This window comes from Juglans regia, chromosome 10 (genome assembly GCF_001411555.2).
Source record: "Juglans regia cultivar Chandler chromosome 10, Walnut 2.0, whole genome shotgun sequence".
In the NCBI taxonomy this organism is placed as follows: Eukaryota; Viridiplantae; Streptophyta; class Magnoliopsida; order Fagales; family Juglandaceae; genus Juglans; species Juglans regia.
The window spans coordinates 6238271-6261033 of record NC_049910.1 but is presented as its reverse complement, the minus strand read 5'-3'; the positions used below and the strand labels follow the sequence as shown (position 1 = coordinate 6261033).

Sequence of the window (22763 nt, the reverse complement as noted above, 5' to 3'; positions counted from 1 at the left end):
TCTAACGCACCATCCCAAATGGTTTTTGTCTTGAAAGCAGTCCCCAATGGGAAGCTAAGATATTTTGAAGGCAGCGAAGCAACCTTGCAACCCAAGATATTCACCAAGTCCTAGATATTATGTACAGCACCCAAGAGAACCATTTCAAACGTAGAGAGATTTACCTTCAAGCCTGAAATTGCTTTGTACAGCACCCAGAGAACCATTTCAAACGTAGAGAGATTTACCTTCAAGCCTGAAATTGCTTCGAAGCAATGTGGTTCTTAATAGTCATGATCCAAGTTAACCTGGCCCTCAACCTGAATCACCTTGATCGTATTATTTCAATGATGAGAATTAGCCACCCGGTAGAAAAATATAGTACATTTGTCCCCTTCCTTCAACCATAGGGCTCGTGACTTTTGTCTCCATAAAATTTCCTCCATAAGAGCACTAGAATTGGTTTCTCTATATGCATCTTCAAAATCAAATCTTTTGAAGATTGATTTTGCATATCAAGAAAAACTCTCATATTGGATTATACATCTTTAAATCAAATAATAATAAAATATTATTATTTTTTATTTTTTCTTAAAATTATTATTTTTTATATATTTTACAATTAGCACCATGTGCTCAAAAATACAAATTTTATATATCTAAATATTACCAATTTCATATATCAAAATGACCAATTTTATCAATGAATATTAATATGTACTAAAAAACATTTTATATCACCAACTTCATACAAATTTCCCATATCAAATCATTTTAATTCAAATTCCACAAAGTCGATTTTAATGGGTATGAGAGAGAAAAAAATAGTAAAATAATGTTTGGAGAGTGAATAGTATTTCTTCAGATTTAAAGAATACTATTCATAGCTATGCAAAATTTTGAAGATGCATAATTCAATGTAAACCAATTTAGAGAGATATTATGCAAATATGAAGATGCATAAACTATTGCCAATGCTCTAAGAAGCACCTTTTCCAAGTCCAAAATGATGGTTAATTTCCTGCAAGAGTCCTCAATCGAAAGATGAATGCTCATCTCTCTTTCCTTCAGAACACTTAGTTCCTCCATAAGGGATTGTTTTTTATTATTAATGTGTCCAAAGACTTCAATATTCCACATTTTCAAATCTTTTTTTAATGCTTTCAGCTTCCCTGCCAATATGAAGCTTGGTGATCCCTTAAAGGAATAAGAGGACCACCATGACCTCACCTCTACAAAACCCTCAATTTTCAGCCACATATTTTCAAATTTAAAATCTTTTATCCTCTTGAATGCCTCCACAATCCAGTACAGTGGGAAAGTGATCCGAGCAAACTCTATCCAATCTCTTTTGAAGTAAGGTAGAATAATGTGCCTCCCATGAGGGGGACACCAAAAATTTGTCCAAGCAAGACCAAGCCCGGTTATTAGACCAAGTGTGCACGCCACCTACGAGTAGTAAGTCCACCAGGTCCATATCGAAAATAAATTCAGAAAACTCATTCATTGTCTGACTATACCGGACTTCTCCCTTTATTTGACTAGGGAACCAAATGATGTTAAAATCACCCCCAATACATCACGATAAATTCCACCAGCTATCCAATCCCGCTAGCTACTCCCATAACATCTTCCTAAGTGTGTCCACATTTGGCCCATATACACCAGCAAAGGCCAAACAAAAACCATACTCCATGTTTTTTAACGAACACGCCACCATATAATTCCCAACACACTCCTCAAAGGCCCAACAAAAACCATCCTCCACCCTTGAATCCCACATGATAAGGATACTACATGATGCTCCCTCGGATGACAAGTACACCCATATCACGTATGGACAACCCCAAATACTAACGATCATGCTACAATCCATGAACTCCATTTTGGTTTCCTACAAACACACAATGTCCAATTTTCAATGCCATAAAAGATTATTCAACCGCAACCGTTTATTGGGATCATTAAGGCCTCGTTTGTTTTCAGGAAACTTCTCAACTCCTCTCATCTTATCTCATCCAATCATTACAATTTTTTCAAATTCCAATACAAAATAAAATATACAATTAAACTTTTTCAAATCCTAAAATAAAAATAATATTAAAAAATATATTATAACAATATTTTATTCAACTTTTTAATTTTAATTTTAACTCATCTCATCTTATCTGTAAAAACAAACGAGGCCTAAGACCCCGAATGTTCCAAGAGAGAATTCTAGGCTTCATGGATCAACACAGCTTTTCCTTTGGATCTACTCTTACTAGTACTCCCCTCCCTTCCGTCATAGTTAATCAAACAAGTGAGATGCTTCAGTTCTCTATTTCTCCTAGAGATGGATCTAGGAGATTGAAACCGATCCTCCTCGATAGAAATAAGTAATGCCCTGAATTGCTCATCGAACCCATCATAAGAGATCCCCACACACTCCTGGATATCCTTCACTTTCTGAATCACCCAATTCTGACAGTGCACCTCCTGTTGTGGGTAAAGGAGACAAAGTGCATAACGGTTTAGGGTCCACCTCCGCCTCCTTATAAACCAACTGAAGAGTGTAGTTCAAGTCCTTAGGCTCAGACGAGAAGTCAAGAGGCATTGGCTTCACTGCCCCCTGTCGCTGCCTAAAGACATTCACTTGAGCAAAAATTACTTGAACATCTTCCCCACAACGCCTCGATCCTGTTGTGGCTGTTTAGACTGAGAACCCACCACTATCAACAAGGAAATAGCCTGAGCCCCTTCCTCACTACCCATCGGCCCTGTCTGTGTATGATGTGGCTGGGATTCTACTACCGTCGGTGAGAAAATATTGAGATCCAACACTGGATCTACCATTGGCACCATCAAGATCTCCTTTTGGACCATTGTCGGTGGTTCCTCAGACCATCGAGATCCCAACGTGTTGATCGTGGCAGGAATTACATTTGTCAGCATCTCGGTACCTTCATCTCCTTCTCTTGGGTCCTCCTTTGCCGTCATTAAGCTTCTCAGTGTCACCATCATCTTCTCGCCAGTCTACTGAGTGACCTGAGGGTCCATTGGGTTCATCGGCACCTTCGCCGGCGACGTTGACTGTCTCCTGCCGGTAAAAGGCCCATCCTCTCCATTCCCCCTTGATCCTCCATGCTTGATGGGTTCCAGTCCTGACATTAGGCCTTGTTACCTGGAGCCCAACCAATCTTACCATTGGACCTGGCCCAGTCCTTGTGGAGCCCGTTTGTTTATGGCCTAACATATTTCCTTTAGATTGGCCACCTGTTCCCTCAGGATCTTTCAACTTGTCACATGCCTCATAGCCCAGACCCAACCCATGTACAACACCCAGGCCAGTTTGACCATCCTCCTCCACACATCGTATCAAAAAGACCTCCACCTTTTCTTGTAGTATTGACAATTGTGTTTGTACATCCAACAAGGTTATGTGCATGCCATCATTTGCTAGACCAACAACACGCCTGCTTCCTTCACCACTCCATTGTGCCCTCGCTATCCCAGAGGGAAGTGGAGCCTGTACACCCTTGTCGATCTTCATTGTTGCACTAGAACTATGAGTTGGCATCTTCTGCTGTACCAGGACCTCCCTATAAGAATGGCGCTGTGAGTGATTCACCACCACCCATGGCCTCTGCACCTTCCCTCATCTGCCATGAAACTCGTCCTTTCTACGAAACTACTTCCCACAGTGCATCCACCATTTTCCTCCAGCTCTTTCGTCCCATTTCTTCAAGTATGAAAATGAAGCTACGTCAGCCTCCACCAACATACTCCACCAGAGTCATGTAACATCCACGAAGATTCGACACTTCTGCTTGATAAAACTTCTGTACACCTTTGATTCTATCACCAAATGGTTCAAAAACCCCATAATCCCCCTAATCTCATTAAGACAATGCTCAACTCAACAAAAATCTAACCTCACAAACCCTAAGAACCTCATCGGTAACAACTTGTACGGAGAGAAAACTCAACACCTTTGGTAAACTCAACAAAATTCATTAATTTCTCATCTTATAAATCTATATTTGAGAGTTCCTTGATAATGGCAATGCATTTAAAATGTAACAAAAATTTCACTGAAGTCAGAATGGTAAAGAATACTTCAATCTCCTTGATGTTTACAACTTCAATGAGACCTTTGGGAACAAAAAGATATCAGAAAATGATAATTAAAGAATTCTCCTGTGGATATACATGCGCTAAGTGAGGATGTTTGGATGAGGTAATTTTTTTGATAAGTAAGAAAATATTTTATTGATATAAAGATAGGCATAGCCCAAGTACACAGGAGGTATACATGTGATTACACATATTTAGGCCTTGTTTGAATTCAAAACCTACATCAACTCATCTCATCTCATCATTATAACTTTTTCAAATTATCACACAAAATATAATAAATAATTCAACTTTTTCAAATCCCAAAATAATTTTTCTAAATTTTCACACAAAATATAATAAATCATTCAACTTTTATTTTACTATTTACAAACCATCTCAACTCATCTATGAATTCAAACCACTCCTTAGAAACCAAAAATGGTTACAAGAAAGTCATGGAAACTGAGACCATTTAAATCTAAAGCAATGGCCCACATAAATAAAGTCTTCCAAAAAAAACTCTTAAACTCTTCCAAGGATCGCTTACGATTCTTGAAATTTCTATCATTTCTCTCTCTAAATACACCAAAAAATACAAATGGGGGTCATTTTCCACACAGCTGTAATCTGTGGTGTCCCCATAATCCCTCTCTAGCTAGTTAGTAGTTCAACTACCGTTCCTGACATAACCCATGCTAATCTCACTTTGCTGAAAAAATAATTTCATATGGCCCTTACAAACTCACAATGTAGAAGTAGATGATCCACAATTTCACCACTATTTCTGCACATACAACACCAGTCGATGATCATAGGCCCACGTTCTCTTAAATTATCAACAATCAGTATCTTCCCTAAATCTGTTGTCCAAGTAAAAAAAGCAACCTTTGTAGGTGCTTTACTCTGCCAAATGTTCTTCCAAGAGAAGTGATTCCTACCTTGGGCAGTATGAGTCTCATAATAGGAGCGTACAGAAAATTTGCCTTTCCTGGAGGGCTACCACTCCAATTTATCCTCTGCTGTAACACCATGACTAATTTTGTATAACAAGTTAAGGAACTCTACCATAACTCCTACTTCCCAATCATGGGCCTCCAGAATTAAACTTAACATTCCATTGTTGTGCATCATTATTAATATCCTGCAAATCAGCCACCACATCTTGTTCCCTTGCAATTATGAAAATAGAGGGTAGACATCCTTAAGAGCCATATCTTCAACCCAAACATCATGCCAAAAACTGATTTTATTGTCATCCCCCATACATATCCTAGTGTTGCTAGAGAACGAGCACCAACCTTTCTAAATATGCTTCCATTAACCCACCCTATATGTCCCCCTAATTTCATTAGAGCACCAAACCCCCTTCCCTTTATACTCTCATACTTGGTATCAACCACCATCTTCCATTAGGCTTCCTCTCATAATTATATCTCTATAGCCACTTCTCGAGAAGAGCCTTATTGAAGGCCCTCACACTACAAACCTCCAATCCACCACCCCTCAAGGGAGAGCACACATTATCCCACACAACTAAATAGAATTTAAACTCATCTCCAAATCCACCCCACATAAAATCTCATTGAAACTTCTCAATCTTCGAGGCAACACTAGCAGGAAGAGGAAATAATGAAAAAAAATAAGTGGGAATGTTTGAGAGGGTACTCTTTATTAGTGTAATCCAACCCCCTTTAGAAAATACGCTCTATTTTCTCTAACATCTCATCCCAAATAGTCTTGGTTTTGAATGATGCTCCCAACGAGAGGCCAAGATATTTCATAGGCAGGGAAGAGACTGCACATCCCAATATATTAGCCAACCCCGTGACATTACACACATTATTGTCACGGAGATATGATTTGATATGATTATTATATTTTAGTAACATTTTCCTTTCTAGCTAAATATATACGTAATCGTGTAAATACTTACCTTGTATAGATACTTACCTTGTAAATTTCCTTCTATATAATGAAAGCAATCCCTATGGAAAGGGTATTCAGACCAATTTGACATGGTATCAGAGCCTCTACTCTAATATTTACCTCTGTGGTCTTAATCCTTCGTGTGCGACGGGAAGAATTTTGTTTTCCCTGTTTCGGCAAGTCCCAGCTTGCTCTTCGTGTGTCGATCCTTTCTGTGGTGAACCACGTTGTGGGTTTATTGTTCTGTGGTAGTCGACCTCCTCTATGGTGGTGTTCGACGTTTTCTGTGGTGGTTGAGTGGTGTTCAACCCTTTCTTCGTGGCCGTTGTTCTCGTTCTGGGCTGTTTTCTCTCTCTCTCTCTCTCTCTCTCTCTCTCTCTCTCTCTCTCTCTCTCTCGGTGATTGCGTTGTGGTGGCTGGGTCGCTGTGAGCACGTCGGCACTATCTGTGGTTGTCGGCACGTTGACAGTTTGGTTCCCGGTTCCTGTTGGCATTCTGGGCAGGTATCGAGTCTTTTCTTTTGGTGTGGGCTGTTGCTTGCTGTTAGTGGGTTTATTATTGGGCTTCTGTGGCTGTCAACTGTTGCGTGTTGTTAGTGGGTTTCTTATTGGGCTTCTGTTTGATTTCTTTGGTTGGTTTGCTCTTATTTTCTACGTGATTTCCTTTCATCATGCCTATTGAGAATAATATTGTTCGCTTTACTGGAAAGAATTTTTCTACCTGGAAATTTTAGTTTAAAATGCTTTTGAAAGGAAAAGAATTATAAAAACATATTGATAGTTCTGCTAAAGTTCCCACTGATGAAAAGGAACTTGCCCAATGGGAGGTCAAGGATGCTATGGTGATCTCTTGGCTGTTGGGGACGATTGAGTCTCACCTTGTGACAAATCTTCGATGTTTTACAACGGCTCAGGCTATGTGGGATTATCTCCGTCGTATTTACCACCTAAATCACAGTGCTCGGAAGTTCCAATTGGAGTTGAAAATTAGTAATTACAGTCAAGGTAATTTAACTATTGAGCAATTTTATTCTGGTTTTATTAATCTTTGGAACGAGTATTCTGCTATTGTTCATGCTAAGGTTCCCACCGCGGCACTCGTGGCTCTTCAAGCAGTTCATGCTAAGAGTCAACACGATAAGTTTTTGATGAAGTTTCGACCTAAATTTGAGCCTGTTCGAGCCGGTTTATTGAACCGTAATCCGGTTCCTTCCTTGGATATTTGCTTGGGAGATTTATTGCGTGAAGAATAGCGATTATCCACTCAGATGGGTATGACTTCTGAGAAAGTCTTTTCTAAGGCTGTGAATGTAGCCTATGCTGCACAAGGGAAAGGGAGTAACAAGTTGCAGTGTTTCAATTGCAAAGAGTTTGGTCATATTGCTCACAACTGTCCGAAGAAAGTTTGTAACTACTACAAGAAATAGGGTCATCTCATCAAAGACTGTCGGGTGCGGCCTCAGAATCGCCAATCCCAAGCCTTTCGAGCTGTTGTTCAGTCCTCGTCTTCTTCTGCACCCCCTACTGTAAGCTCTGACTCATCTGTTCTCACACCTGCCATGGTCCAACAGATGATTGTGTCTGCTTTTACGACTTTTGGCCTGCAAGGTACGGATCCTAGTTTTACTTCTTGGATTGTTGATTCGGGTGCCTCTAATCATATGACTAGTAGTACAACGGGTCTCCATAGTGTTCGTAAGTATGGAGGCACGCAAACTATTCAGATTACTGATGGCAGTACACTTCCTAATACTGTTGTTGGTACTTTGAGCTCTTCATTTCGAAATGTTTTTGTCTCTCTTGGATTATCTACCAATTTGATTTCTGTTGGCCAATTGGTGGATAATAATTGTGATGTTCATTTCTCTCGTGGTGGTTGTCTTGTGCAGGATCAGGTATTGGGGACGGTGATCGCGAAGGAGCCTAAAGTGGGACGTCTATTTCCTTTACAGTTTTCTATTCCTAATGTTATTTCCTTTGCTTGTACGACTACTGCCAATAATAATGAAATCTGGCATAAGAAATTAGGTCATCCTAATTCTGTTGTCTTGACTCATCTTTTGAAACATGGATTTTTGGGCAATAAAAATTCATTTTCTTCTTCTCCTGTATCTTTTGATTGTGCTACTTATCGTCTTGGTAAAAATAAAACTTTATATTTTCCTGCGCATGGTAGTCGTGCTTCTAATTGCTTTGAGATTGTTCATACTGATGTTTGGGGTGTCAGCCCTGTTATTTCTCATGATCAGTATCGTTATTTTGTGACATTTATCGATGATTATAGTCGATTTACTTGGATCTATTTTCTCCGTTCTAAAGCTGACATCTTTTTTGTTTTTCAAAAATTTGTTGCGCTTGTCGAGACAGTTCAATACTTGTATCAAAATCTTACGCTCCGACTCAGGGGGGAATACATGTCTCATTCCTTTCGGACTTATCTTCAGCAAAAAGGGATTATTTCCCAGCGTTCTTGTCCTTAGACCCCTCAACAAAATTGAGTCGCTGAGCGTAACAATCGTCATCTCTTAGATATTGTTCGTACTTTATTAATTGATTCTTCTATAAATTCTAAGTTCTGGGTAGAAGCTTTATCTACTATTGTTTATTTGATCAATCGATTGCCTACTGTCACTCTAAATTATGATTCTCCAATTTTCGGTTACTTGGCATATCTCATGAGTATCAATCATTTCATACTTTTGGGTGTGTTTGTTTTGTTCATCTGCCACCTGTTGATCGTCACAAACTTGCTGCCCAGTCTGTCACGTGTGCTTTTATGGGATATAGCCCTACTCAGAAGGGATTTGTTTGTTATGATGCTCATGCAAACAAATTTCGGATCTCCCGGAATGTGATTTTCTTTGAAAATCAATATTTCTTTTAGTCTCAGGTTATTTCTGATCCTCCTATTACTCTTCTACCTGCTTTTGATGATGTGCCTTCTTCCATTGAGCAATTTAAACCAGGTTTAGTGTATCATAGACGTCCTCCTTCAATGCCTCTTCCAGACACTGATTTGTCATCTGATTCTGTGATTTCTATACCTCGGCGCTCCACCCGGATTACACATCCACCAGATAGGTATGGTTTTTCTCATACCTCACTTGCTGCCAATCTCGACATTGTTTCTGTTCCTAACTCTTATACTCAGGCAGCCACCCAAGCATGTTGGCAAAAGGCCATGCAAGAAGAAATCCAAGCTCTTCAAGACAATTACACTTGGGATCTTGTGACTTGTCCCTCTGGTGTCAAACCTATTGGGTGTAAATGGGTGTACTCAGTTAAGTTTCGGTCTGATAGCTCACTGGATAGATATAAGATAAGGCCCGTCTCGTAGCTCTTGGGAACTGGCAGGAGTATGGTATTGATTATGAAGAGACATTTGCACCTGTCGCTAAAATGACTACTGTACGGACTATCTTGGCACTTGCTGCATCGCAGGGGTGGTCTTTCCGATAGATGGACGTGAAAAATGATTTTCTACATAGGGATTTAAAGGAAGAAATCTATATGTCTCCACCTTCCGGCATGTTTGCTACACCTTCCTCTGAGGTTTGTCGGCTACGTCGATCCTTGTATGGACTGAAACAGGCTCCGCGAGCATAGTTTGATAAATTTCGCTTTACTCTGCTTGCTTTTCACTTTACTCAGAGTCAGTTTGATTCCTCTATGTTTCTTTACAAGACTTCTATAGGAATTGTATTGCTTTTAGTATATGTTGACGACATTGTGATTACTGGCTCTAACATTGAGTTAATTAAGGAATTACAACAACATCTCAAGGCCTCTTTTCACATGAAAGATATCGGTCCCTTACAGTACTTTCTTGGCCTTGAGGTGCAGATTACTTCGACTGGTACATTTTTACACCATCACAAATACATGCAGGAAGTGATTTCATTGGCTGGTCTCCAATCGAGTAATCATGTTCTTACTCCCTTGGAGGTAAATCTTAAGCTTCGTCAGGAGGAAGGCGAGCTCTTATTAGATCCATCCTTGTATCGGCAACTCGTTGGGAGTTTGAATTACTTGACGATTACTAGTCCTGACATTTCTTTTATTGTGCAGCAGGTCAGTCAATTTATGCAGACCCCCCGACATCTTCACTTAGCTACTGTCCGCTGCATTATCCGATATCTGAAGGACACCTCTACACGCGGGTTGTTCTTTCCTAAGGAATCTTCCTTACAGTTGGTGGGGTATAGTGAGGCTGATTGGGCCGGATGTGCGAATACTCGTCGCTCTGTTACTGGCTGGTACATGTTTTTAGGCAATGCACTCATTTCTTGGAAGAGTAAGAAGCAAGATAGAGTTTCCAAGTCCTCCACTGAGTCTGAGTATCGAGCTATGTCTTCTGCCTGCTTTGAGATCACATAGCTTCGTGGGTTATTAGGTGAACTTGGTTTTCCTCAGTTTTATTCCACTCCTCTTCATGCTGATAGTACCAGTGCTATTCAGATCGCTGCTAATCCTGTCTTCCATGAGCGTACGAAACATATCGAAGTCGATTGTCATTCCATACGTGAATCATTTGATAGACGTGATTGCACTTCCTCACATTTCTACCGAACATCAAACTGCAGACATATTCACTAAAGCTCTTTCTCGGCACCGGTATCAGATCTTGGTTGACAAATTGATGTTTCTTGATCTACCAGCATCAATTTAAGGGGGGATGTCACGGAGATATGATTTGATATGATTATTGTATTTAGTAACATTTTCCTTTCTAGTTCGATACTTTCCTTTCTAGCTAGATATATACGTAATCGTGTAAATACTTACCTTGTATAGATACTTACCTTGAAAATTTCCTTCTATATAATGAAAGCAATCCCTATGGAAAGGGTATTCAGACCAATTTGACAATTACCCACAACAACCATTTCCATTTTGGAGAAATTTATTTTTAACCCGAAGATTGCTTCAAATTAAACACAGCAAAATAGCCTTTTAAGGATTGAAAATGCCTTGGATTTGCCTAAAAAAATAACATATCATCTGCAAATAAAAGATGCGATATAATGTTAGTATCCTCCACTGAATAACCTAAAAGAAAGCCACCTTCAATCAAAGCCGACAACATTCTACTTAAAGCCTCCATGACTATAACAAATAAGAGGGGTGATAGTGGATCGTCTTGTCGCAACCCCCTTGAACTGTTAAAGAAATCCATGGGGTCATCGTTTACCAAGACCGAGAAGCGAACTGTTGACACACAATGTCTCACCAACCCCCTCCATCTCTCCCCAAAACCACATCGCCTCAACAAATAAGAAAAGAATTCTCAATTAATGTGATCATAGGCCTTCTTCATGTCTAGTTTGCATAAAATACCCAAGACTCCTGACTTGATCTTGTTGTCCAAACATTCATTGGCAATGAGGACCGAGTCCAAGATTTCTCTACCCCTAACAAAAGCATTTTAGAGATGATCTTATCCATAATCGAGCTATTCCTATCAGCAAGAACTTTTGATATTATCTTGTACATACTGCCCACAAGAATAATAGGCCAGAAATCATGCATCTCTATTGCACCAACCTTTTTATGGATAAGTGCAATAAATGTCACATTGAAATTCCCTCCAATACACCACTAAACATCCCACCAAGAACACATTCATGCTAGCTCTTCCCAAAGAAACCGCCTCTCGCTATCCAAATTAAGACCATAAACCCCAGCAAATGCCCACAAAAAATCATCCTCAGTATTTTTAAAACACCCTACCGAATATTCTCCCACAAACTCATCAAAATTCGCCACCACCCTTTTATCCCACATTACCAACACTCCACCCGATGCCCCATTTGAGGGTAGATACATCCACCCTACATGTTGGTAGCCCCAAATGCTCCGGATAATACTTCTTGTGATAAACTTCAGCTTAGTCTCCATCAAGCACAAACTGTCCACATTCCATTGTCTTGAACAAATTTCTTATTCGGAGGCGTTTGTCTATCTCATTCATCCCCCTAAGGCATCATTTTTTTTGCAGATGAGATGAGATGAGTTGAGATGAAAATTAAAAGTTGAATAAAATATTGTTAGAATATATTTTTTCTAATCTTATTTTTCTTTTGGGACTTCAAAAAATTGAATTGTTTATTTTATTTTGTGTGAGAATTTGAAAATGTTGTAATTATTAGATAAAATTAGATGAGATGAATTGAGAAAAATTGTGAAAACAAACGAGGCCTAACATTCCAAATAAGAATTTTGGACTTCATTTATCAACTATTATAACCCTTCATTTGTTTCTTCCTTTGCTTGCATTTCCCTCAATTCCATCATAACTAATAGACCAAGATAGTCTCCTCAACTCTCTATTTCATTTTGACCACATTCATGATGATAATGTCCTATCTCGATTGCTGTGAGGAGTGCCTTGAATTGATCTTCAAAGCCCTCACAGGAAATCTCTACACATCTCTGAATTTCCTCTACTTTTTTCATAACCCAATCTGAAGATATACAAGGAGGGATAGTAGAGATAGAAATAGGATCATCCCTAGTTTTCTCTGGCCCAAACTGATAGAATCTGCCTTCCTCAGTTGTAACTCCTCACCCACGATTGGAATCAAGTTGGACCCATATAAGATCATTGTTCCTTCCCATTCTGCCTTCTCATATATATGTGTCTCTTTCTCCTACTCAACCCTCTCCATCAACCCTTTCTTTTTTTTTTGATCGGTAAACAAATTTTTATTGATCAAAAGGGAGACAAACCCTTTCTGTGGAGTTTTCCCTTGAATCTGGACTCCCATCAATTGTGTCCCTTGATTCTGGTTTGTCTTGGAGTCTTTTTCCAGCACCAAAATATCCCTTTGTACAGCATTGAGGTTAAGCTCTTGCCCATATGGCTCCTACAAAATTTTTTGTGTATTTTTTAAGTTCCTGAACACCCGATGATGCATATGTTGTGCTGCCGACAACGACAACATCACCCTTGCCTCTGCAGTGCCAAAAGGTTGCCCAAAGACCGTCGGCGCAGAAGTCTGTGTCAACCCGTAAAGCTTTGGCCCACCAGAAAATGACATCCGCGAGTTCACCACTATCTCGTGCAGTGACAGCGCTAGGATTTCAGTGCATGGGTTGCTGGAGACTACCCCAAATGACACCGACGAAAATGACGGTGGCAACCCTGTCTATTGTAACGGCATGGCCTCTGACCCAGTGTAGGACGTCGAGCCCATTTCGAACTAGGTAGCTCTTTGGGCCTGAATGGGCAAAGCCGCATAAGCCCAATTCTTTTTAGGTGCCATCCCACTTTAGGACGTGGTGCGCCCATTCGGCTCAAGCCCAGAACCATCTTGGCTTTGCCCTCTTCAGGCCTCCCAGGATTTCCTTGGCCCAAGCCCAGGCCCTGGCTAAAGATTAAATCCCAATCCACCCTTCCTATCATCACTTCGACAAATTTCTTCAGACATTGCAGCTCCTCCTTCCTGCCAACCAACTCCTCCTCTAGCCCAAAAAGGATTCTCTGCACTTCACTTTCCGCTATGCAGATATTGGGTAGACCACCTCTACCTTTTCCAGGTACTGAGTTGCAACCTTCCCTTACTATGTGGGAACACTCCCCTGCCACCCTTTGCTTTTTGTCATTTTCTCCTTGTGAAGCCAAAAGATTGCCTGAACCACTATGCACCGCCACCCTACTTTCTGCTCTACCTCCCATTGCAGCCTCAACATATATCCTAGCATGCATTCCCAATTCCTTCCCTTTCCCATCAACCTGACCCACCACTGGAGACTTGGAGGAGTTATGTAGAGCAAACTTCATCTCCATGGAAAGACTTTTCCACCCTCTGCCTTCCATCCCTTTCGGGAACACAAGCATACTTTGACGTCCATTGCCACCATACTCAGTGACTTCTAAATATTGTTTGTAAGTGTTGGAACGTCGAATAGCAACCAGTGACAGAGACCCACTATGAAAAGTCTTGAAGAACTCCTTCCTACCCCCTGAATGATAACACTCCTCCACCGTGATTGCCAAACAACGAGCACTGGCATGGCGGAAGATCATCTCCTTCATGACCTTCCTACTTCTTCCAGTAATAAAAGTAGCTTCCCCTCCATCGATAACACGAAAACCTTGGTTTCAATAAGTAATTGTTTTCTAAAACCCATCCTACACCGAAACTAATTCAGACCCAAAGAATGCTAATGTGATTCTGATGTAACTCACAAGAAAAAATCATCCATGTTGAAAGCGTACGGAGAGAAAAAAAGAGAGAGAAAAAAGGGATCGATACATGGAAGAGTTTAGCAGTACTTTTGGATGAGGTAATTAACGAGGGTATTCGAATAAATGCCGTGAGGAATAGATTTTTTCTTAGAACTCTTTAATTAGAGTGCTGGCCAGTTATATTTGCAGTGAAGTTTAATTTGTGGTTTTTGTGAATTTTTGAAAACTTTGAAAATGTGAATCTGAATATTGTGAACCAAAAAAACGCAAGCCCACATGACATAGTGCGGATTATAGTATAGTATTTATAAAAATTAAATGTATGACTTTGTTTTTAAAAGGTGAAAAAGTATATAACAAGTTGGGTGAAATTGAGGATTCATAATTTTACTATTTTTTTTTTAAGTTTGAGTCTGATCTCCAAATTTGAATTAAAAAGTTTATTTGTAATGAATTATGCAGATGTTATACTGTATCCTTAGAGTATATTATTATTTTTATGGTTTTGGGTGTATAATATATGTTTATGTCTTTATTTTACTTATATAATTACCATAACTTGAACTTCAAGTTCCAAGTTCTAACTTATATATAGTTGTACTATACACTAAATATTATATACAATAATTACATTATATCATGCTAAATGTTACAAAACCATGCATTATTTTACAATATTATATAATGTGGTATAAACAATATTATTAAGTTGACGATTACTTATAGCTGATTGATTTCTTTGGTAAAAAATACCCATGGAAAACCAGTGGAGGAGGGATCAGACCAATGAGAAATGGCTAATCTGACTTGAAAAATAAGAAACTATGACAATGGAAGAAAATGTGATATTATTACTGCATTAAAAGTGTTTGACAGAATGAAATAGAATAATTCGAGGAAAAATACAAGCTTTTGAAATGCATAAATTAAACTTGATCTTTATATATCTCTCATCATCTCCTTATCTTCTGTTGGTTCTGAATATTGTTTGCCTTATTAATTTGTTTGAATATGAATCATTAAGGGTGCGTTTAGATGTTGAACTGAGTTGAGTTTAGATAAAATATTATTAGAATATTATTATTTATTATTATTATTATTTTGGGATTTAAAAAGTTGAATTGTTTATTATATTTTATATTGAAATTTGAAAAAATTGTAACGATGAATTGAAATGAGTTGAAATGAATTGAGGTTCCAAACTAAGCCTAAGAAATAGCAGCAGCCAGTTTTTTTCTATTCCAAGTTGCATTATATGAGGAAATGTAAAAGGCTGATTTCTCCAAAAAATGGTACGAGTTTGGGTAGTTACTAATTCAATGCCAGAGCGTTGAAATTAAATTTTCTATTGTAAACTAATCCATTATTTTATTGTAAATTTGTTGTTCTCTTCCGCTTAACAATTTTTTATTCTCTCTTTTCAAGCATTTACTTCACAAACATGCATGCTTAAAATGCATGGAAGAAACATCTAACATGGGACACATTTACAACATGTCCGGCCTCTCAACCTTTGAAAAAAAAAAGACACTAAAACTCATAAAGCTACAAGACTTCCAAAACTGATTTAGCTTAAACTAGGTGGCTGCTACTTTATAGCTAATGAAATTGAGCTTTATAAGTAATTCTAGGGAGGTTACAAGTTGAGTGGCCTTTTGGTATTATCGCATAGATGTGGCTAGCAATCTCCCTAGCTAAGTCGTGACATATAGTAATATTAGAGCTCAGTTGTAAAGCTAACATGTGATACTTGGATAACTAAATGGCGTGACTCGGACGAAGTTGTTGGGAGTTTAAGAGTACTGGAAGTATGTGACATCCTAGTCCCACATTGGGAATGTGAATAACTCATATATTTGAGTAGCTTATAAAAGTAATCATGAGTGCCAAATCCCACGTTAACTACTTACTAGGAGAAACTTGACTTTATAAGTGACTCTAGAGAAGTTTAAAATTCACTATTGTTTTTGGGTTATAGCATAGATGTGGTCTTTTGTAGTTTTATATATGGGAATGGATGGCTTTCTCTTGTGCTTTGTTGTGAAGCCTTATGTGCGTACCTAGTGTTTGTAGTTATTTGCTATACTTGCCTTGGATGGCTACTCATGATGAGTTCCTCTATTTCACTTGCTATTTGTAACTTCCGGTACAGCAGTACCCCTAGTTCTATTGGTTAATGAATCATTTCTAACCAAGAAAAAAACTACTTCTTTATATGTATTTTTAACTTTTTCAGAATTCGCAACCTCTTTTATAAATCCAAAAAAACTGAAAGTAGATGATAAGTTCATATTTAATTATTTATATATTCTTAAATTTTATTGTTATCACAATTGCAGACACAAATAAGGATGATGTGGATACATTAATGATCATTGGCATATCTTTTGATATACATGTTGTAAAATAATTTTATAGCTTGTAAAGCAATTAATTTGTATTGGTGACCTAGTTTTAGGATTGCATGTGAGAAAGAAGCTTCAGTGGCTAATTGTAAGAAAATATTTGATGACCTAGTCCAATGGAACATGAATTTCACTAGGGCGGCCCAAGATTGGGAAGTTGGCAGCTTTGAGGAGTTCTTTAGTCTCCTATTCTCCATGAAATCGAGAACTCAAAGAGTGACATGTTGTGGTGGGTACCTACATGCAAATGTACATTCTCGGTTTCGTCTTTTTATAAGTCTCTCGCACAACTACAAAATAATCAATTTCCATGGAGATTGGTGATAATAAGGCGCCTGCCAAAGCAGTTTTTTTTTGCTTGGGCAGCATCACTAGGTAAGATTGGTGATAATAGTGGATTGGTGCAATATTTGAAAGAAAAGTGGTGAGACTGTAGATCATCTTCAACTGCATTGTAAGGTTGTTAGAAAGCTATGGAATGAAGCGTTCGGTAGAGTAGAGCTAGCTTGGGTTATGCCCGCTGCAGTGGTTGAGCTTTTGGCTGGACAAATTTACAAGTTATACCACAAATCACAACCTTGTGGAAAATGGTTCCAATCTATATCCTGTGGTACCTATGGAAAGACAGAAATGAACGGACGTTTGAAGACAATGAGTGCTCATTAGAAGAACTTATATTACTTTTTGTCAGCACTATCTTCCAATAGGCCACAACCGTAGATTTTAGTGGCCTTGATTTTCATGAATTTTTTATTTCCATATCTTCTTCCTAAATAAGTGTTACCTCTTGTATGCCATCTACTTGGACTATGCTTATTCTTATCAATATAATCATTTACTTATAAATAAATAAAAAAATTGTATTGGTGTACATTTATGTTGATATTTTTAATGTTACTGTTTAACACATATTTAATATTGATTAATACGTTTCCTCAGCAAATTCATTTGAATATGTTAACTTATTTATGGAAATGGATACACAATTACATATGTGAAGAAAGGGAAACCAAAAAGCTAAAAATAGACATATTAACTGATCAAGTCCTTTAGCAAAACCATTGAAAAACACTATTGTAGTAAGATCAAAATCTCATCAAGGAGACTCATTGAAACATCATTGAAACAATATCATCGCTAGAGCTCTAAATTTTATTTGTGTTTAATACACATGCAGTAAAAGGAAAAACATTGACTCGCACATGTCATATAAGCCATTAGAAGGGTATAGTTGTAGGAATATTATTAGGTACCTCCGGAGTATAACTCACATGACACTTTCATCTTATCATAAAATGTCATGTCTGCTTTTAAATTCACATATATAAGAATTAATTAGTTAATCTCAAGGGGTTGGCCCAAATGGTGAAAGCCTTGGTTTTGGGGTATCACTCCCTTTAAGGTTCAAGGTTCAACACTTTATAGGTGCAAACAATCATTTGGGGTCACACCCCCTAGTGAAAAGCCAGCAATTTAACTAGTTCTGTGTAGAAAAACTTTCGAGGGTGTGGTGTACGAGACCGGGTTTTACTCTGCAGGAGTGGGTCCAAAGGGCTTTGCCATGGAGAGGTTCTCTGACATAAAAAAATAAAAAATAATAATAATAATTAGTTTTAATGACATGGCACAGTGCTATAATAGGATGAGACTATCGCATCTCTATATTTTGAGATTACCTAATAATTATTTATAGTTACAGTCATACAGCCGTACGTGGCTAAAAGAAAAAGGAAAAAGATTAGACTTGAGCTGCATTTCCTGGCAGCATATAAATGCGTGAATGCAATCCTCGAACGTAGTCTGTTATGGTAATCGAAGTTATTATCATAAAATGTTAGGAGAGGGTTTAGATATTGCATTTGAAATGCCGAATAGGGAAAATCCCATTGGATGAAGCAGAAGAACCAACGCCAACCTGCTGGCTCCCCAGTTCTAAAATCAAATTGGCTGGCTGTATATACCCCAAGTTTCGTCAAACTTTGACAAACCCTAATTAATGAAAACTTCCATGACATGACAATTTAAGAGGTACAGTCAAGGAAATTCACTAAAGATAAAAAGAGGCACAAAGCCAGTAGTGAGAGAAAGAGAAAGATCATCAGACCCACTAAGAATTTTCCAGGCATTTGAAGATGCAAGGAAAGAAAATGGTAATTAAGATGGAAATCACTCGATATAGCTATTTTTCCTCCTAAATATAGATATACCTAGCTCAAGCTGAATGTCAGGGAGTCAGATCGAGGAGTTTGACGAGGATTTTGTTTTCGAATATGAACTGAATTCAAAAGGTATGAGCAGATCATATCTATCACTCAGGTCAAAAGAGATGAAACAAAAGATCAATCAGAAATACAGCGAATACTGGAAGGCCAGCCAAGTTCCTCGTACAGTAGGCCTTCACTACAATTTACCAGACCTTTGTTGCTACATCACGCAGTAGTAATAAGTATTTCAAAACCGTGAAAAATCTTTTATAGATATATATATATATTTCTTACTGTTCATAATTACTGTTTATAAACAATAACAAACGGCAAAAAACTATAAAAAAAAAAAAAAACTTTTGTTACTATTCATTTAATTACTGTTCATCTATGAAGTATTAATATTTACTGTTCATAATTACTGTTTATAAACAGTAACAAACGGCAAAAAAACTATGCGAAAAAAAACTTCTGTTACTGTTTATTACTGTTCATATATGAAGAGTAAATTTATTGCCGCTTTTATTTAAGTATAGGCCGTGATTTAAGTATAGGCCGTGATATCTTGGCAAAAAAGAACACAAGTGCACAAAAATATATGGATGCACGTATCGAAGCAGCATAAGAAAATTGAAACAAACAAACTATAAAGGATTTGTGTAATTTATATTTGGCGATGAAAGAATTACATACTCAGAGCTTGAAAACTCATAGAGCCTGCCTTTCTGTGAAAAGACGATCGCGGCGACTTCGGCCTCGCAAAGAACTGAGAGCTCGTAAGCCTTCTTTAGCAGCCCATTTCGGCGCTTCGAGAAGGTGACTTGCCTGCTCGTCGCGTTTTCGATTCGCTTCAACTGAATCTTCCCTCTCACCATCTCCTCTATAAATTACAAGAAAAAAAAAAAAAAAAAACTGCTTCATACGAATCAAAAGGCTTAAAAGGGATATTCAACATGAAATAATTCCGGGTCTCACCAAGTTCTAGGGAAATTTCCGAAAACGCGCGCTTATGCTTTGGCTCGAGAAGTAATGAAGTTAAAATTAGGCAGGAACGGCAACAACTTAACCAGAAACTGTGAGGACCCAGAATCGAAATGAAACTGGATAAAAACTAATTTGTCAAGGCTTTTCTTGAAAATTAAACACCAAAAGCCCGGAAAGATTTACAAAAGGAACAGATCACCAAAACCCGGAAGAACTCTCGATAGAAATTTCCTAGAGAAGCGATCAGAAGAAGTAGACCCCGGCGAGATTAAACCCAGCTATATATCATAGTGTTAAAAAGTTTGAAAACTTTTAGAAACCCTAGGAAGATTCTCAGAATAGAAACAAACAAAAGAGAGGAGGTTATTCGTAGTTTGGATGTATGGATCTCTTCAATCTCAGACCACACATCCCCTTATTTCCCAACTCGTCAGTCCTTGTCTTTTCTCAGATTCTCTCTCGTCATGTTCTTGACCCCCACCAAGGAAAAGAAGTAATTGTTTTTATTTTTGTAAAGAAGCGAAGTTGTTGCCAATTTAATATTTATTGTGGACATAAAGAAAAGTTTATTCACAGCACCACCTGAACATCATCGTACAGTGACGTGCGCAACCACCCAATCATATAAAGACACCACAGCAACTCTGACTCTTGGCCAATGGATGTCGACCTCGTCACGTGGTTCGCATTGTACGATGGTCAGGTCACATTCTTTTTTTTCTTTTTCTTTTTTTATTTATATTTGTATTTTTTTTTTAAATAATTTATTTCCTTTTATGGTCAAGTAGGTTCTTCTGCGGAAGGGATTATGCAGTTGGCGATGGTGACTTTGCTGCCGGTAAGCTGGAAATCTTATGGTTAGAAGGAAAACACATTGCTGGTCTCTTCTTCTAACGTTAGTTCTTCCCCTTTCTTATCGAAGTCTCTCTCTTTCCCTCAGTTTTCTGATAAACAAATCGGGAACATCAGTTGCGAAGGTGGAAGAGTGAGTGCAGTAACGGACTCGACTCCTTGGCCTTAATCGAAGACCTGCATGAGTTTTGAGGCCTCCATTGTTTGAGAAGATGTTTCTGGAGGTGGATTGTGCGTCGTGGCTGTCCTCCACCACCTCCTTGTCGGCAGATATTGGTCGTCGGATCATTTCTCCGGTCTCAGATCGGTGACCATGGACTGGTAACTGGGTGGATTTTGGAATTTTTTCTTCTAAGAGCTCCATGGGGAAAGAGGCTCAGCGTCACCATCCACGTAGGGGAGGCTGTTTTTGTTTGTCGTCCGAGTGTTGCCATTGGGGAGATCCTTTGCTTTCATTCTTGCTTCTGTTGATCTCTTCGTTTTGCCTAACGTTCTGATACTCTTGTCGGAGCTTTGGTAATTGGTGGAATTCGTGTGAAGCCATAGAAGATGTTTGTTAAAATGCCCAGATTACCTCAAATTTATGGAGATTTCCATTAACAACCTTACATTTGGAGCAGCAAATTTAGGGTAGTTCTCAGAAGTTCGAATAGAATGTCAAAGGAGAGAATTCTCTTTGCCAAGTTGAAGGAAGGGCAATCACGAAAGGTTTGTTAACTTAATGCTAGAATAAGCTTATATAATGCTTTCGATAGTACAAATACCGTTTTGACATCATTTACGTTGGTTACCAATGTCTGCTTATTGACATTTATAGGAAAATTGTTGTTGGTTTTCCAAAACTTTACGTAAGGCGCTGAATTTGGACTATTATCTAGAGAACCAATTTGGACTATTATATAGATCAGTTCAAAACATATGCATCGCATATGACATTATGTGGAGCTATGGTATGTAAATGATTTTCAGCGAGGCGTTTTGAGATCTAGGTGCTTTACATCAGTGAGGCGTGCTCTTTGAGCCTTGGCTCTAGACAGTATTTGAACTTAAGTGCGCCTAGTGCTTTTAAGTTTTAACAGCACTGCTTTGAACAGTAAAAATACTTCAGGGAGGATGAAGACGTGTAAGTATATTCACAACGAAAGCATCTTTAGCCATACTGGAACTGAGAGAAGTTTGATTCGTATACGGAGGGTACATAACTACATATTGCTGTCTTAAAGAGTCCCTATTCAGTCGATTAGATTGTTCTTCTATTTTATGTACTGCAGACATGGGAAGCGGATTACAGGCTGTGCAGGACGAGGAAGCAATTGAGCAGAAGCTATTTGAAGATCGCTTGATCCAATCGATGTATATCTCTGCTTCATGGGTACGCGAATGGTTATTGTTTGTAAGTTTTTCTTTTTGACATTATTACCTCTGATAGATCAAGAAAGCATGCTGCAGCAACACAATTTTTTGTACTGAAGGAATTTAAAAGACGACTAGAAGCCTAATTGAGCACAATAGAGCCTTCCCATCTGTTCCTCTCATGAGTTTTCATATTATTTCTGTTTTTTATTTTAATATATAGTCAATGGCTTGGATAAAACCCTGTAGTTTTCGATTGCTTAGATTTTCTGTTATTTGATGGTCAGTTAATGTCATATCTAATAGATTTCATGGCATGGTCGTGTGGTTTTGTTTTTGGTTTTTTTTTTTCTGTTTTTTTAAATAATAGAACTTTCTGCAACAGCTATGGGGATGGACATGTCCATTTCATTATGGTTTTGGTTTTGTGAAGTTATTTTTCACCAGTGGTCATATATATGTATACTTTGTTTGCTCCATTTGATTTGTGGTGTGGGCATCTACTGTACAAAGTGTAAAAATTTCAAATTCCAATTCCATTCCAATTTACACTTTGACACTACTTTGATTGGAGTTGGAGTTTTCGAAGTTCTTAGTTGGAGTTTAGGTTTTGCTTTTAGAGTCAAAGTTGGAGTTTAGAGTTACCCAAAAAAAAAAAAAAGAGTTGTAGTTTGGAGTCTTCCAACAGAACTCCAAGTACTAACCCCAAATCCGACTTTTATTTTAAAGAAATTATTAATGAGCATATCTATAACATATATAATTTTCGAAA

General features: G+C 38.2%; 1 protein-coding gene across 7 annotated transcripts in view; it reads right to left on the bottom strand.

The window, feature by feature from the left end:
* LOC108996826 (MADS-box protein AGL42-like) overlaps positions 1-20299 on the bottom strand; it is a 42453-nt gene extending 22154 nt beyond the window's left edge. For 6 of the 7 annotated variants that reach the window (XR_004802589.1, XR_004802588.1, XR_001997092.2 and 3 more), the window contains exons 1-2: positions 19778-20272; positions 19496-19682 (exon numbers count right to left, since the gene is read on the bottom strand). Coding sequence is in view for 4 of the 7 variants with exons in the window: in XM_035694907.1 (XP_035550800.1) it covers positions 19496-19677 (182 nt within the window). In the remaining 3 variants the exon portion in view is untranslated. Of the gene's footprint in view, positions 1-19495; positions 19683-19777 lie in introns of all 7 variants that reach the window. The other variant, XM_018972855.2, reaches the window with a different exon arrangement.
* Positions 20300-22763: the final 2464 nt, after the last annotated feature.